Source organism: Onychostoma macrolepis, chromosome 12 (assembly GCF_012432095.1).
Source record: "Onychostoma macrolepis isolate SWU-2019 chromosome 12, ASM1243209v1, whole genome shotgun sequence".
NCBI classification, from domain to species: Eukaryota; Metazoa; Chordata; class Actinopteri; order Cypriniformes; family Cyprinidae; genus Onychostoma; species Onychostoma macrolepis.
Genome location: NC_081166.1, coordinates 1,439,689 through 1,456,769, shown reverse-complemented (window position 1 = coordinate 1,456,769; position 17,081 = coordinate 1,439,689). Strand labels below are relative to the sequence as shown.

The following is a 17,081-nucleotide window of genomic DNA, read 5'->3' as shown; positions in this document are numbered from 1 at the left end:
AGAAGAAAATTCCAGATGCCACATATATACACACATACATACATGCACACATACATACATACATGTGTATATATAAATACATATAAATCTCAACTGCTTGATTGCTTGTATCATCACAAAATGTAAACTATATTATCGTCCAGCTCTAATCTGCTAAATGAGATTAAGACATGAAGATATTTTAAACATTAACATCATGATTTTCTGTAAAGCTACTTTGAATGCTACAATTGATTCCAGGTAGAAAAAAAAAATCTGTCTGTATAACTTGTGTATTGTATGATTGCGACGTACGTTGAAGTGCCAGAGCGTGAGCGCCGCGATCACCATAGCTGTGGTCGTCCTTCCTTTACCGTTAGAGCAGTTAAAGACGAACGCAGAGAGCGAGTCTTCAGCGAGACACGACTTCATCGCCTCCAGCAGCCTGTCGAAACCCTGAACACACACACACACACATTATCAATGAGACCGAATGAAAGCGATAAAGCAGACTGTGATAAATCACTTTCACAAACACACTCATACGACTCTATAAAGCACACAAAAGAAAGATAATGAAACTGTCAGACTGAACCCAATAAAACCCCGTTTTCATTCAGAATAATAGAACTGAAGTCTATTACAGCGATAGTTTACCCATAAATGATAATGCTGTCATATTTAACCACAATCATGCCACTCTTTACGACTTCATTTCTTCTGGAGAACACAAAGAGAGAAATTGAGCTTTTTGGGTTTGCTCGTTACGAGACACACGAGAAACATTGAAGTCAAGGTGCCATGCTTTTTCATCAGCATCTTATTAATTTTATCTTATTTAATCATATCTGAATCTTTATTGATTGCCTTCAGAAGACTTTGCATGTGTGATACAGACTACCTGAAGATGTTTTTTTTGTCAATTTTGGAGCTAGATAATCATGGTTTCTATTAAAAAAAATAAATAAATAAAAATAAATAAAATAAAATTAAATTAAAAAAATAAATAAAATAAAAATAAATAAAATTAAATTAAATTAAATTAAAAAAATAAATAAAATAAAAATAAATAAAATAAAATAAAATAAACCTAAAATAAAATAAAATAAAATAAACCTAAAATAAAATAAAATAACCTGAGGGTTAGTTAATGACATATTTCTGGATCAAAAATAAAATAAAATTAAATTAAATTAAATTAAAAAAAATAAATAAATAACATGAAGGTGAGTTGACATTTCTGGATGAACTATTTCTGTAAAATGGAAACTGACAGTGACTCTGACGAACACTAGAGGGAGCAGGTGGTCTTTTCTTTGTCTTGTCATTAGCCTTCATCATTGCATCTGAATGGAAAGATCTTTTACGGGTCTGTTAAAGCGTTTTTCACCTCTTCAGTCGGAGCGGAGCATTCTGGGAAGGGTATCCGTCTGTACTGCAGTCCCTGGTGTGAACTCTTGTGCTGGTTAAAGATCTCCTGCACCGTCACGCAGCTCTTGAACATCTTCATCTGCTTCTCCTGCTCCAGAGTCACTTCAAGCCATTTCTGACTTCCCACAAGTTCCTCTTTCAGAGCCGTTTCCAGTCTCTACGTCACACACACAGAGAGAGAGATACAGATGCTGTTCAATGTGTAGAGCAGGGGTTCACAAACTGATGAAAAGCTAATAAATAATTATAAAAATGAATAAATCAATTTGGTAAATGAATATCGAATCAACTGTTATGATTTAATTGTACAGCATGCAGAAGTTTACTGCATTTTACTAATATTCCACCAAAATAAATGTTAAAAGTGAATAATTTTTGACATAAACATTAGTATTGTAACTTGTACTGTATTATAAAATTATTATAATAATTATCAAATATTGATTTTTATTTGGGAGTACAACTGTAAATTTACAACAGCAATATATGTCTTCATTTTTATAGTGTTAAAACATGCCAATAATAATAATAATAACAACTTTTCCCAATAATACGGTCAATCAAGCAGCGAGTGATTCCCTCTTTTCTTTTATTGTTTTATTAACATTAATGAGACAGACGGCCTGTATATATTAATTATATATCTAATATAATATTACACATCCACTGTTTTTCCTCAAACGTTCACTTAAGACATAACAGATTATGTTTGTGTGAATACTGCTGTAAATCTGTGTGTGTGTGTATCAGGATCGAGCGCTTCAGATGAGAGTACTCTTCTCAGAAAACATACAGATAAAGATACTTTTAGATGTTTAATTGCTATTTAGAGCATTGGGATCGCTAGACGAGGGCTTAATGAACTCATTTTTGTGAAAACCTCAAATTCAACATTTTTCACTTTTTTGCCTGAATTTTTCACACTCGTTCTGCCATGAGTCACATATAACAACAAGCAAAAGCAGACTCTGACCTGGATCTCGTGCGTCTGTGAGGAGAGCACACATATGTTCTGGTCCACACGCGTGGGCTCTCTGGGACAGAAGATCTGACCGTTGGCCTCCAGAACCAGCTCATCCTGCAAATTTACCCACAAAACACTGCTGTGCTTCCTCTTCTCATCCGTCAGATACGCCAGAACGGCTCCCGTCGCCTGAAACATGAGCACGCCGCCGGTGAGCATTAACAAACCCCTCAGAAGGCATCAGAGTCAGTCTGAAGGAGCTTTACCTCAGATGTCGGCTGTGCCATCCCGTACACTGACATCTTGGGCACTCGTCTGAAATTAGCCACTTTCATCTGCTTAATGGTGCTCAGAACGTCAGGTGCTAAATATTCATCTGCTACCTAAAAACACAACACACCTCTTCAGAAATAATCCATCATCCTTATTGGTTTAGTCAAGGTTTACAGAGAAATGTGTCATCTTAGGATAATGTGTAACTGCTGTCAAAATAATTCCCCAGTTTAATATTCATAGACTACGAACAGGGTACAAATGATTAATTTTGGATTATTGTTACAATAGATTATTTTTATTATTATTTTTTACATTTTTCTAACTTTGTAAAGCAACCTTGGGTTTTATAAAGGAGCTGTTAAAATAATGAATAAATAGATAAATAAAATAAAAAAACAATAAAATAAAAATGGTTGTTATTATTATTATTATATTTGTTTTAGGTTTAGCTCCTTTCCACAACAACAACAACAACAACAACAACAACAACAACAATTATTATTTACATTTTTGCACAGTTATATTGGCTCTATTTTTCAAGCACGAACATTCAACCCTGTTACTAAAGTAATATAAAGAAAAATGACTGAACTTAAAAGGGTTTTAAACTGTATTCAAAACATATCAAACTGTAGGAACAATTGCTAACCTCAAAAAATAAATATATTAAAACATTTTAATTTGATATTTGAGGTGGACACACAACATGAAAGTAAATCCCCTCCAGAAAATAGTTTGTTGAAAATAAACAAACAATAATTTTATTTGCTGTACTAGCAAGCAATCATGGCTATTTTGAAAAAAAAAATAAAAATAAAAAAGTTAAAATACAGCAAAATATGAAAATAAAAAATAAAAAAAGCATAATCTAAAAATAAATGTTGCATTATAAATAGTGCTGTCAAACGATTAATTGCATCCAAAATAAAAGTTTTTGTTTACATTATGTGCGCGTGTACTGTGTATATTTATTATGTATATATAAATACACACGCATACAGTATATATTTTGAAAATATTTACGTTTAGACATTTATATCTTATATTTCATATTATATATACATATATATAAACATAACACTTTTCTTAAATATACACATGCATGTGTTTGTATTTATATATACAAATACATAATAAATATACAGTATACACATTCTGTAAACAAACTTTTTTTTTTACTTTTACTTTTTATTTTGATTAATCATTTGACGGCACTAATTAAAAATAATTTTACGTGAATGAACAGAATTTACAAAAAGAGTGCTAGAGGAGTTGAAACACTCACAGTCTATTAAAACACCCATCAAAGTTATTTGATACGTTTCAAGGTCTGTACTGAAGCCTGTTTGTGAAAAATGCCATTTAAGACATTCGTAGTTTGACTTCCTCAATTCAGAGCTAAAGAAAGTGTTCAAGGCTGCTGCTTAGAAAGAAAAGCCAAACCACAGCATCACACTTTTACAACTTATCTGATGACCACTCACACTTTCCTTAGACACGGTTGCTAAGTGTGAAAGTCATTTCCATGCAGAGCAAAACCACATTAATCTCAATAGCAAAACACTTCCACAATCAGGACAGATAAAGTAGAGCGAGTCTGTTGAGATTATTAGGATTCTTCATGCTGCTCTTTACAATATAATGCAAGTGAATGAAGACAGAGGCTGTCATTAAAATATATTCAGGTCAGTATGTGTGAAAAGTGCTATTTCAGTCATGATTATTCACTGACTCGGACTTTGTTTATATGCACAACAAATTCTGTTTAAGCTTTATATTAGGGTTGCAACCATATTCTGAATAAAATGTTTGTGTGTGTACAGGCATCAGAATATTCCTGCATTCATGGTCAGTGTTAGTATGATGATCTAGTACACATATGCATTTCCACTCCCAGTGTTATTTATCAAGAGGATTATGATGCTGCCATACATTATGCTCAGTTATTAGTTTTATTACAAGTTCTTAATAATTTAATTAAGAATGACACTTCACACCTTCAAGAATACCTGACAACAACAGCACAAAAATGGAAAAACAATCATTATTATTAATAATAATAATAGAGTTTTTTTTTTTTTTAATCTGTTGTGTTGTTACTCCAGAAATGCACTGAAGTTTCTTAATTATTTACTTTGCAAGTTAAAATGTTTTAATCATTTTGTTCTACAGACAAAAACGCTTTCTGTATAAGTTTGGAATAGGCAGATGTTTCTATTTTTTTTAAATAATATTAATAAAAATATTATTAATTTAATAAGCATTCTTTTATATCTACAGTATATTTATTATTATTAATGATGGCCTGACTCTTTCCATTTTGTGCCATTGTTGTCTGGGATTTTTAAATGTCATAATATTAGTCCTAATTAAATTATTGTGAAAAGTAGTAATAAATTTAATGACTGAGCAAACAGCAGCATTTTAAATCTACCAAGACATAACACTGTGAAAGGAAACATACATGTAGATCGCCATAATCTACTAATCTAGTCTAGGAATATTCTGATGCCTGTATGCATATAAACATCATATAAACAACTCGATTATACCAAGCTTAAATTAATTCTGATGTGCATGTAAATGTAGTCTGTGACTTCAGAAGATTTGAGTCGTATAGACTAGAGTTTTGAAACATTTATGATACTTTTTCATTTTGATACTTCTTTTCATTTTCAGTTGACAGTGCCGTTTGTTCTGTTTAAATTCTGTTCATTTGAAACTTTGTATCACTGTGAATGTAACAGAATTTGGAATTTGGCATCATTAATTGTAACATTCCGTTTCTCTTGAACTAAATCTTCTAATCAAATGATGATTTTGCTTAAAATGTTGTAATGATAATTGGTGTCGTTAATATATTCCAAATGATGTTGATGTTTCTCACCAGAACTCGAGCTCCTTTCGTGAGCAGGTCAGCTGGTGCTCTGAGCTCTGATTGGTTCATGCAGGAGAGGAGGCGGTACATCCAGGCGTGAGAGCACAGCCATTGGCTGAAACTACAGGCGAACGCCATCGGATACTAGAATGGAGAGGAACATCATAATAAATAAATATGACTAGCAAATTAATAGTGACTCTTAAAAGAGTGGCTTGAAAACACACTGTACCTGTTCATGCAGGTAAGCGTTAAAGACGATCAGGTAGAAATATCGCTCTAGACTCTGTAGAGTTCGATGGAGGAAGTAATCTTTAGTGCTGCTTCCCTGAAGACACACACACAGAGAGACAACAGAAAATACACTTTATTTACAATCTGTCCAGCTGTGGGCTGTAAATCTGCTCCAGGGTTGTATTGTCAGCTGGTTCTGCACACAAGTGATCCACAAGCAAATCTAGATAGAATAAGTTGAGCACAGCAGATTTCAGTTTGTCCAGAGAAGAAGAATCAATGGAGACAGACAGAAGCAGCTCAGTGATGCATAAAGGGTCTTTGTTAAGATGCCTCAAACGTCTTACACACACTCATCTGTCCAGTCTGTGTAATGAAGACCGACAGAGTAATTAAGTGCTTTAAACACCGCTAGCCTTCAGATTCGGGGCTCGTATTATGAGAAATCCATTTTTCAGATAAAACAGAACTCAAAACATCCTCGTCAGCCTCCATTGATTTCACGTGCAAAGCGTTTATATTCACTACTGGTCAGAAATTTAGAATAATGAAGATGTAATGTTTCTGCTCACCGAAGCTACATTTATTTGATCAAACATATAATAAAAATTGTGAAATATTTTTAAAATTCAAAATAGCTGTTTTCTATGTGAATATATAGTAACATGTAATTTATTTGCTGAATTTTCAGCATCATTACTCCAGTCCTACAGAAATCATTCTAAAACATGAAAAAAATTAAATAAATTCCAACCTTTGACCAGTAGTGTAGAAAGCAGCTAAAACTGCCAATTTAATTCTAGAGACATGCACCTTGACCAATATCATACGTAGATTCTCACCTGGATCTGATAGTCTTCACCGATTCCCTCCAGCTTTTGTTTGTTCTCATAAATGGCCTCTCGGATGTCGTGCATCTCAGAGCACAGATCGATGGCTCGGTCCACCTAAACACAGCAGGACACGGTCAACAGCTCATCCGGGATCTCTCTGTTTACATATATACATTAGATTGAACACATGCAAATACAAACCTCTTCCATGACCTCTTGACCTTTAGGCAGCTTACTGATGAGGGTCTGAATAACTTGGAACTGCATTTTGGGTTTGTCTGTCGCATCCGCTTCAGCTCTATAAACATGTAACAACATTCACATTAAATGCATAATTACACATTAACTGTATACAAGAAAAAAAAAAAAAACTTGCTATGTTTACTGTGTACTTGTCATAGCACTTGCTTATTATTGCTCTTTTGTTGATTTTGATTGCTTCTATTGTCATCATTTGTAAGTCGCTCTGGATAAAAGCGTCTGCTAAATGACTAAATGTAAATGCACATAATATACACAAATACACATCTTTATTAAACATTCTCAAGCATGCAAAAGAAAGATATACAAAATGTTTCTGGTCAGTAAGATTTTTTAAAAATAAATTACTTTTATTCATCAAGGATGCATCAAATTGATCAAAAGTGTCAGTAAAGACATTTATAATGTTACAAAAGATTGTATTTCAAATAAATGCTGTTCTTTTGAACTCTGTTCATCTGTGAATTATGAAAAATAAATTGTTTCATGGTTTCCACAAAAATATTGTGCAGCACAACTGTTTTCAACATTGACAATAATCAGAAATGTTTCTTGAGCAGCAAATCAGCATATTAGAATGATTTCTGAAGGATCATGTGACACTGAAGACTGGAGTAATGATGCTGAGAATTCAGCTGCGCATCACAGAAATAAATTACAGTTTAACAGATATTCACAAAAAAAAAAAAAAAGCAGTTTTAGATTGCAATATTATTTTGCAATTTTACTGTATTTTTGATCAAATAAATACAGCCTTGATGAGCAGAGAGTCTTTAAAAGACAATTTATCAAAAACAAAAACATCTTACCAAACTCCTAACATCTTGAGTGCTAGTGTGTAATGAGTAGGGCTGCCCCCTAATAGTTAGTCGACCATTTTTTTTATTCGCAGAAAAAGAAGAAGAAAAAAAAAAATCCACAGGCGAAGTCACGCTGACTAACAGATTGTTAACATCTAGTCTATGGTAATACAGTACATCGGGCAGGACATCCAAACGCTCGTCTATCATTCATCGACCTCAAATATGGCTTATCGTCTGAAATATGTAAGTATTAGCAACTTTACATGGCCGCTCCATCTAATGTTAACTTAAAGAAATGTGCGCTATTCAAGTGTCTGTGTGGAGCTGAACATTAGCTCACTGCAGGACAGATGGAGGCGCCGGTGCGCTCACTTGCTCTTAAAATAGGCTACTCCCTCATTTTTGGTCATACAGATAAGAGTAATACATCTTTACATCTATGTTTATTTGTGTGCATTCACAATAAAAACAAATCGTGCTTTTGTAAAATAATGAAAGCAAACAGGATGCGCTTTCTGCCGTCTCGGTCTCTGTGATCTTGAGCGTGAAACTCTGTGTATATCTTTGCCTTACATACATATAAATTACATCTATAGAGAGTGAAATGTCTACTTTCAAATGAACCAATTAAAATGGAAAACAAATATTCTCAGATTATGTAATCCATATGAAACATGCATACAGTCGCATCCACTGCGGAGAGGATGAGTCAGTGTCGCCAACTTCATCTCTTAAACCGAGAACAAAGAAAGCACTAGTTTATCAAAATTATTCAAATGTGAATGCAGTCTCCTTACTGTTTTTCCCTGACACATTCATAATCATTACTTCTGCCGGTGCGCTGTGGCAAGCTTTATGAATGCGCTTTAGTGCTTATTAGGCAATTAAAGTCTCATAATAATGATTTAAATGGTTTATTAATAAACGTGCAATTAGTCAACTAATGCTTCAAATGAACAACTACTAGTCGACCAGAAAAATCCTTAGTCGAGGGCAGCCCTAGTAATGAGTATGTGATCATGTGATGTGTTGGGTCTTACGGTGCTGTCGGCTCCTGTGCCGCCCGTGTGAGGTGCATCATAACCAGAGATCCCAGGATCATACCCAGATTCGTTCGGCCAACGCCGACCTGACAGCTGAAGAGCAGAGCCGGAAGAGGACGGGACGTATCACGACTCAAGGACAGAGACGGATTCTCCTGACAAAACGAGAGAGAGCATTCAGTCCACTCATCTGCGATGCACATCTACTGGAATAAACATCTAAGCAATAAATTCAATCTAACATCAATCAACTAGGGGTTTCCCACCCTAGGGATTCATGAGGGAACTATAAAGGTTCATAAAATCATATAAAGATGCAAAATACAAATCAGGGATGCTATATTAAATGTATTTTATTTCAGCCAGTTGACAAAGAAAATTTTTTATAGTTTACTTAAACTATATAGACATAAAACAATAACTAATAAAAATGACAAACACAAAACAAAATAACTAAAACTTTAAAATTAAAATGAAAAGGGACACAAAATACAAAAATAAAAAGGGTCAAATTCAAAATATTTTTTGAAAAATATAAAAGTATCTCAATGATACTAAAATAACAGACCCAAATTAAAATAAAAAACTTTAAAAATAAATAAAACAAATTTTATTTCAATTTATTTTTAAATGCACAAAATAAAAATATATACAAATTATGAGACATAAAATATATTAAATAATTGAATTTGTTTACTTGCATGTCATGTGTCCATTAACCACCTTCAGATAATTGTTTAAGTTAATATTTGTTTTGTTGAAATATTAATTTAAAATCTTTAAAATAAATCATTTACATCAAAGGGGTTTGGCTGACAAGAAAAGTTTGGGAATCCTTAATGCAGCTTATTTACCTCAAATTAAACTTGTGGTTTTAATTTTAAACAAATGTGTTTGATTAAGAATAAAAATTATAAACAAGCTACAAACACTAATATTCTTTTATTTTCCTCTTTATTTGCTTTATTTATATCTATACTGTCCATTCCTGCACATTGGAAATGCTATACATAATGAGTTTCTGTTTCGGTTTAGAAATGTGCAAATGAATTTAAGTGATTAAATGATATTCGATCTCTTCTGCGGATCTGCTCGCTGCATGAGGCGTGTTGGCAGCCCTGGAGAACAAACAGCCTTGGAGCGAGACAGGAAGTGGCCTCTTTCTTTTATAAAGCTGCTTCCTGTGTATCGTTCTATTGGCAGGGCTAAAATAACAGCTCGAGTCCTGTGGTCTGTCAGGATGCTTTAAATAGCGAGCGGACAGAGTTTAGATAAATGATTCCTCGCCGCCCACGCACTGCCAACAAATGCAGCAAAACAGCTTGTTTTAAGCATTCTGGGAATATGCATGAGCAGAATACACCATATCATACAGAATATGAAGCGTTTTTCAGAGATTCATTTCTACTCATTTCTGTGCAGTCAGCCTGTGGTTTACTGCGGCCGTTTTGCTTTCTAATCTTAAACTCGACAAATCTGTGGCTTCAGCTTCTGTCAGGAAACACAAGACACGTGAAGGAAGTCTTATTCATCGGGAACATGCATGTCACATGACTGACGCAAACACAAACTGGGCTCTGAATAGACAAAAACACCACACTGACACATCTATTGATCTATCTGTCCAAAAATAAATAAAGGCAGATTCTTGTATTTTTGTGATTATGGGCTGATATCAGCCTTGATTGATTAATTAATTAATCAGTCATATAATAATAATAATAATAATAATAATAATAAATTATTATTATTAATATACATAATCATCATATATTATAAAATACATGCATAATAAATTTGTTTTTAAACAGTTTGTTTATTATTATTATTAAATATTATAATTCACTGCTTTAATAATAATTACTATAATTAATCAATTACTTATATAATTATTATTATTTCATATTCCTATAATACAATCCTACGATCAGAAAACATTTTTTACATTTTTATATTGTAATTATTATTATTGGTATGATTGTTGTTGTTTTTGTTGTTGTATAATTCACTGTTTTAATAATAATAATAATAATAATAATAAAAATGTATAATCAATGAACAGTTGTATTTTTTGAATCAACTAAGATTAATACAACAAACGTATTGCCCAATGCTAATTAATCCATTAACCAATTGGACCTTACTGTAAAGCTTGACTAATATTTTTTTGTGGATTGAGCAAATATATGCAATAAAAGTTTAAATTTTTGGTTACACTATTTTAAGGTATCACTGTACCGAGTAATTAATTAACAACATGTACTTAGGATGGGGTTAGTGACGTAATTATGCATATTTATTGTTATTACAGCAGTAAGTACATGCAACGTGTGACAGACACTAAAATAAAATTCTGTTTCTTGTTTTAAGCAAAACTCTTTCTTGGTTTTAAGCAGGACTTCATGTACTAAAATAACTAAATAAAAACTATACTTAAAAAAAAAAAAAAAGCTAGCTTTTAGCTTTAGCTAAAAATGCCAAAATAATAAATAACCTTAAAATCTTTCTTTAAAAAAATATATTTTTAAGTCTCTAATAATTTCTAATATCAAGTTCACACAGTTTTATAGTAACTACACTGCAAAAAATGATGTGTAAATTAATGCAAATTGCAAACTGCAAATTAATGAAAAAAAAAAAAATCAGTCTTTCTACTTAAAAATGTCATGTTTAATTCAGTGTTACTTGCCATTTCTTTGTAATTATTTGTGAAATCTAATAGCAATTTCAGAGTGCAAATACTTTTGACACCAATTTAAAAAAAAAAAATTTCTCTTGCATACAAACTATGGTCACAAGATACATTTCTATAAGTGCTTTAAAAACTTCAAAAAGTGCAGAGAAAGACAAAACAATGAGGTTTCGTTGGGGTTTGGATGCTGTTCTTGTTTTGTAACCGAATGAGAGCGTTTGTCTTCAGTGCGTCTGATGATCTACAGACTCCAGAATATTCCATTAACTCATTTCCTTCTATCTAAACAGGTTATATATTACAGCTCTGACGCGCTTTAAAGCATCTGACGTGTTTAGATTCCACCGTCTCAAAGACGTCAAACATCTTCAGAGGCTTTAATCACATTGCCGGCTGAAGCGAAGCGACCGCATCACGAGAAAGGCATAAACGCATCAGCGGAATAGTTTTCACATGACATCAGCTGACCGATGCATCGATTTAGATCACAGCGCAATTATCAGAAAGGTCATCCAGACTGGTTCATGGAGTTCATGCTGGTGTTTCAGGAGAATCTCTTACCCGGAGAACGTTCACGAATGCATCAAACTGGTCCTCCAGCGGCGCGCCCTCGGTCGGCAGAGGCAGACGATAATACCTGCACAAACACATCAACCATATATACCAGTGTTTCCCAATCAATCAATCTTTTTTTTTTTTTTTTTTTTTAAGTAAAAAAAAAAAAAGACTTTACTTGGGGGGGCACAATATTATTAACTCATCATTAATTACTTATAACTTAACATGAATTCATGAGTTGTCAATGCATTATGTCATGACTTGTCTTGGAGGGGCAAATCTTTAAAAAGTTATCAATTACACATGTTTTATACATATTCAGCTCATCTAAATCAGATTTTTGGTGTTTTTTGGTGGTTTGTAAAAAAGTGGAAGAGCAGAGGTCACGTGGCTGCATTTGGATGCAGAAGGAACTGAACGGTAGGAGGAAGGTTAACATTTTGAAGGGGCAATAGTGGCCCAAAAGAAGAGCAAGAACACAAGACAAACGTCTGATTTCAGTGCATTATTATGATATAAAGACAGTAAACCAATCCATAACATAACCATCAACTCTGCCAACACTGATTTTAATTTGGAAAATTGCATCTGCTCAGTGGAATCACTCAAAACAGGATGAGATGAAGTTGTTTTTAATTATGAATGCATCATTGTGCGTTGGATGAATTTGGTTAAACGTAAATATTGCAAGAAATCCACTGATGTTTGTAACAGCTGCAGGTGGAAAATTTATAAACAATTTTGCAGTGTGCCATTTTCATGAATCTTTCTTCTAGAGCATGTTTGATTTAGTTTACCCCAAAGTGTTAATTAATACATGAACTAACATGTAATTAAGGTGGTGTTATTCATGCGGTAATTCATATGACTCATGTCGTAGTTAAGTTAGTTCTTCATTAGTTCTTGATTAATACATGTCTTAACTCTTCATTAGTTCATAGTCAAGTAATTATTAATTAAGGTATTAGTACATGATAATTCATGTACTGTTATTGTAAAGTGTTACCGATTTTTCTTTTACGCCAAAAATCATTAGGATATTAACTAAAGATCATATTCCATGAAGATATTTTGTAAATTTACTACTGTAAATATATCAAAACGTTGTTTTTGATTAGTAATATGCATTGCTAAGAATTCATTTGAACAACTTTAAAGGTGATTTTCTCAATATTTTGATTTTTTTGCTCCCTCAGATTCCAGATTTTCAAATAGTTGTATCTCAGCCAAATATTGTCCGATCATAACAAACCATACATCAATGGAAAGATTATTTATTCAGCTTTCAGATGATGTATAAATCCCCGTTTTCAAAAATTGACACTTAAGACTGGTTTTGTGGTCCAGGGTCACATATGATATAAATATGAGACAAACACTCATATACAGGAGCATTTTTTACCACAATATCTTGAATTTTAGGGCATAACTGCATTTATGAAGTTCTTGCCCAGCATCGTATTTGTCAACAGTCAACTGTATGAAATGCAAGATGACGCACAGGTCTGGGGGCGGGGCCAGTGCGTTAACTGCGATAAAATATTTTAAATTGCTTTTTCATAACCAATTAAGTTAATGCATTAAACTGACAGCCCTAATTCAAAGTCAAATAAAGACAGTAAAAGAAAGCAGCTCTCACATAGTTCAGAATATAAACCTTATAGGGGGTCTGGGGGCATTCCCGGTCACATGCTCCTTTGAATGCTTTTCATTGGTTAAATATTTGTAAAACCCACAAATGGACATGACGATGACCAATAGCTGATTTAAAATAATAATAATGAAATAAAATAGAGATAAGGAAGTTTTTGATAACTGGTTGGGAAACACCGATGTAGAAGATATGAAAAGCAGCAGTTGTGTGCACCTGTATGTGGGCAGGGTGAAGCGCAGCCGCTTATACACCTCCTCTGTGACGTGAATGTCTTCCTCACAGCTGATGGAGATCTTCTGGGGTTCTCCTTTAAAATGCTCAATGTCGTTGTAGACGTAGAACACGTTGTCGTTGAGTTTGGCAAAGTCTTGAAGCTGTAAACACAAATAACTTCAGATCAGCTCATGAACATGAGAGAGGAAGTCCATCTGTGATGTTAGCGTGAAATTAAAATGACAGGAAAGCATAAACATTTGGGTCAATGACTGATTAAAAAAAAATGGGGAATTCATTTTAAAACTTACAAAGTGCTTAGAAATGTAATTGTTCTATTTATGTTATTTTCATGCATTTCATGCAAGGTTTATATTATATTTTTTAAACAATTTAGATTTAAATGTCCCGTTTTATGTTCTTATGTCCAAGATCAACACAATGTCTTTGTTGTTTTGCCTACACTTTGATTTTGTTAATATTTCATATTAATATTAGCAAATAAATTTGATCATATTATAATTAATCATGAGATCAGAAAACATTAAAATTATTATTTATAACTAAATAGTATATTTCACTGTTTTAATATAATAGTATTTAATATACATTTAATTAATATAAATATATTTAATACTGAGATCAGAAAATTGTAAAATGTCTTGTACTATAATAATAATAATAATTATTATTATTATTATTATTATTGAATGTGCCTCACTGCTTTAATAATAATAATATATAAATATTATTAATCCTAAAATATAATTTTTTATAATAATAATAATAATAATAATAATAATAATACTGAAGTAAATAAAAATAATTATAATTAATCCTAAAATCAGAAAACATTATTATTATTATTAAAGTATGCTTCACTGCTTAAATAATAATAATAATAATAATAATAACAAAATCAATAAAAATATAAATAAACCTAAGATTTTTTCTGATTAATTAATTATAGGATTAATTCTACTTATATTGACGCATCATCATTATTATTATTATTATTATTATTATTATTACTACTACTACTACTACTACTACTACCACTACTATTATTATTCATAAGCATAAAATCATAAAACAATAATAATAATAATTATTATTTTTTATTTTTAATGATTTTATATTATATTATATTAATAATTTTTTCCCTGATCTCAGGACAGTTACTGTCTATCATATCAAAATGAATTTTAATTCAGTTCAAATGTTCATTCAGGTCTACATTCATTGTCTGTACTTGTTTATGTTTTGAGTGGCATTAACTGTTGATCGTATCCTCTATATTCTCTTCTCCTGACCTCTTTTCTGATGGTGAGCTCTAGATTCTCCGAGCAAATATCGCGTCCGAGATCATGCAGGTTCTCGTGAAGGTTCTCCTTCCTCCGGGGCGTATAGGGAAGAAAGTCACCCTCCAAACGCAGGAACACAACAGGCTCCTCACGCAAACAGAAGAAAATCACCTCCTTTTGAGAGCAAACGCATGTAAATCAGGCCAAATACAACTCGACTCGTAACAAGTCAGTAATCATCACGGTTATTTAAACTCATTTGCTCAAACTCAACAGAGTTTCACTCAAAGCATCAGTTTAATCAGCACCGCAGGTGTAAAACGCATTTAGCTGAATCAACAACAGGTTTAATCTCCGTGCAGACAAACACCTTATCAGCAGCATTATTTGCACATCGCTTTCTCTTGATAGAAGCTCAACACAGAGCCGCAGGAGATTTCCACAGACTGACCTGATGGCCTTGACCCTGCAGTCTCTGGAGGACCTGTTTGAAGCCACTCAGGCTCGGCTGGCCCATGCCGTAGAGCGGGAAGCTGCCTTTGCTCTGGCGGAAGTTGGGCGCTCCGTACGAGCCGCTGGTGCTGAGGACGTCCGCTTTGCTGAAAACATCCTGCACCATGAAGTAAGAGCCCTGAGAAGAGCGTGATCAGATAATCAGTCATCTTTACCGTCACTTTAAACACTTAAAAAAGGGCTTTTTAAACTAAATTAATGCTGCTTTTCCTCCCAACTCAACTGTGTTTATATCTCACAATTCTGAGGGAAAAAAAAGTCTTGCAATTGCGAGAAAAAAAGTCTGATAAGATAAGTTGCAATTACCTTTTTTTATTTTTTTTATTCCGTGGCAGAAACGAGCTTCCACAGTTTGCACGCTTTGTTTTCTCTAAAACTAAATTTCAAGCATTTATGCTGGTCTTTTATAACATTATTCATTATTCACAGAAACATAATTAAAGTTTGTCCACACAGGTTCACGTTGCATAATCGCAAGGTGAAATTCTGCTCAGAGCTGTTCATGTCCTCTAACTAAAATTATTCATTTCTATGGCAACGTTCATAATGCAAAATGATTTGATTTGCTGTTGAGGCCAGTAAAATCACTAAATTAACTCACCTCTACATTTATGCATTTGGCAGATGCTTTTATCCAAAGCAATTTCCATTTAATTCAAGCTAAACATATTTTCTGTAGGAATCAAATCCATGCAGTAGATAACACATCAAACAGAAATGAGGCACAAAACTAGCTTTAACTGTTGGATTTGCTGCTATTTTGGGTCTTTTATTATTATAGTTTATTATTTATTATTTATTTTTATTTCAATTGCCTATAAATATCTAAGTTTATACACAGTGGTAACATTTGCTATACTGATTTTAATTTATTTAATTTAAAAAAACTTTTAATTAAAATGTTGTATTAAAGTCAGTGTTATTTTAGCATTTTTTCGTTTTTGTTCATAATTTTAAATCAGTTTTTTTAATAATCTCCATTTTCATTTTATTTTTTGATTGAAGTTTAAGCACTGAAATAAAAAATAAAAAAATACAATTGTATTAAACCTAAACAGTAATGTAAAAAAAAAAAAAAGTCATTGTCAAAATGTCATATCAAAATATTCAGATTTATTACAGTAAGTTTTATTTCTTTTTATTTCTTTTTTTAATTCATAATTTAAATTACTCTTTATTTTTAGAATCTCTGTTTTTATTTTAATTTTTGGTTAAAGTTTTAGCACTAAGAAATACAATTGAATTAATCCAAAACAGAAAAAAATAAATAAATAAGCTCAAATCACAAAAAAAAAAAAGTTAAACGAATTAAAATAAAATAAAATAGTGCATAAGTAATACTAAAGTAGCCCTCATGATAAAGATTTTTACAGTTGTTAAATTTTAATTATGAAAATTCTGACATGCCATTAATGTAGCATTAACCCCAGCTTTAATAAAATTAT

At 32.4% G+C, this 17,081-nt stretch overlaps 1 protein-coding gene across 4 annotated transcripts in view; it reads right to left on the bottom strand.

Moving 5' to 3' along the window:
- The window catches only part of pald1a (phosphatase domain containing paladin 1a), a 76,425-nt gene that overhangs the window by 31,897 nt on the left and 27,447 nt on the right, over positions 1-17,081 (bottom strand). For all 4 annotated transcript variants that reach the window (XM_058793945.1, XM_058793947.1, XM_058793946.1 and 1 more), the window contains exons 4-16: positions 15,575-15,754; positions 15,133-15,297; positions 13,820-13,980; positions 11,956-12,031; positions 8,700-8,857; positions 6,797-6,893; positions 6,605-6,709; positions 5,761-5,856; positions 5,538-5,672; positions 2,641-2,757; positions 2,384-2,563; positions 1,370-1,567; positions 295-435 (exon numbers count right to left, since the gene is read on the bottom strand). In XM_058793945.1, the coding sequence (XP_058649928.1) occupies positions 295-435; positions 1,370-1,567; positions 2,384-2,563; positions 2,641-2,757; positions 5,538-5,672; positions 5,761-5,856; positions 6,605-6,709; positions 6,797-6,893; positions 8,700-8,857; positions 11,956-12,031; positions 13,820-13,980; positions 15,133-15,297; positions 15,575-15,754 (1,809 nt within the window). The remainder of the gene's footprint in view (positions 1-294; positions 436-1,369; positions 1,568-2,383; positions 2,564-2,640; positions 2,758-5,537; positions 5,673-5,760; positions 5,857-6,604; positions 6,710-6,796; positions 6,894-8,699; positions 8,858-11,955; positions 12,032-13,819; positions 13,981-15,132; positions 15,298-15,574; positions 15,755-17,081) is intronic.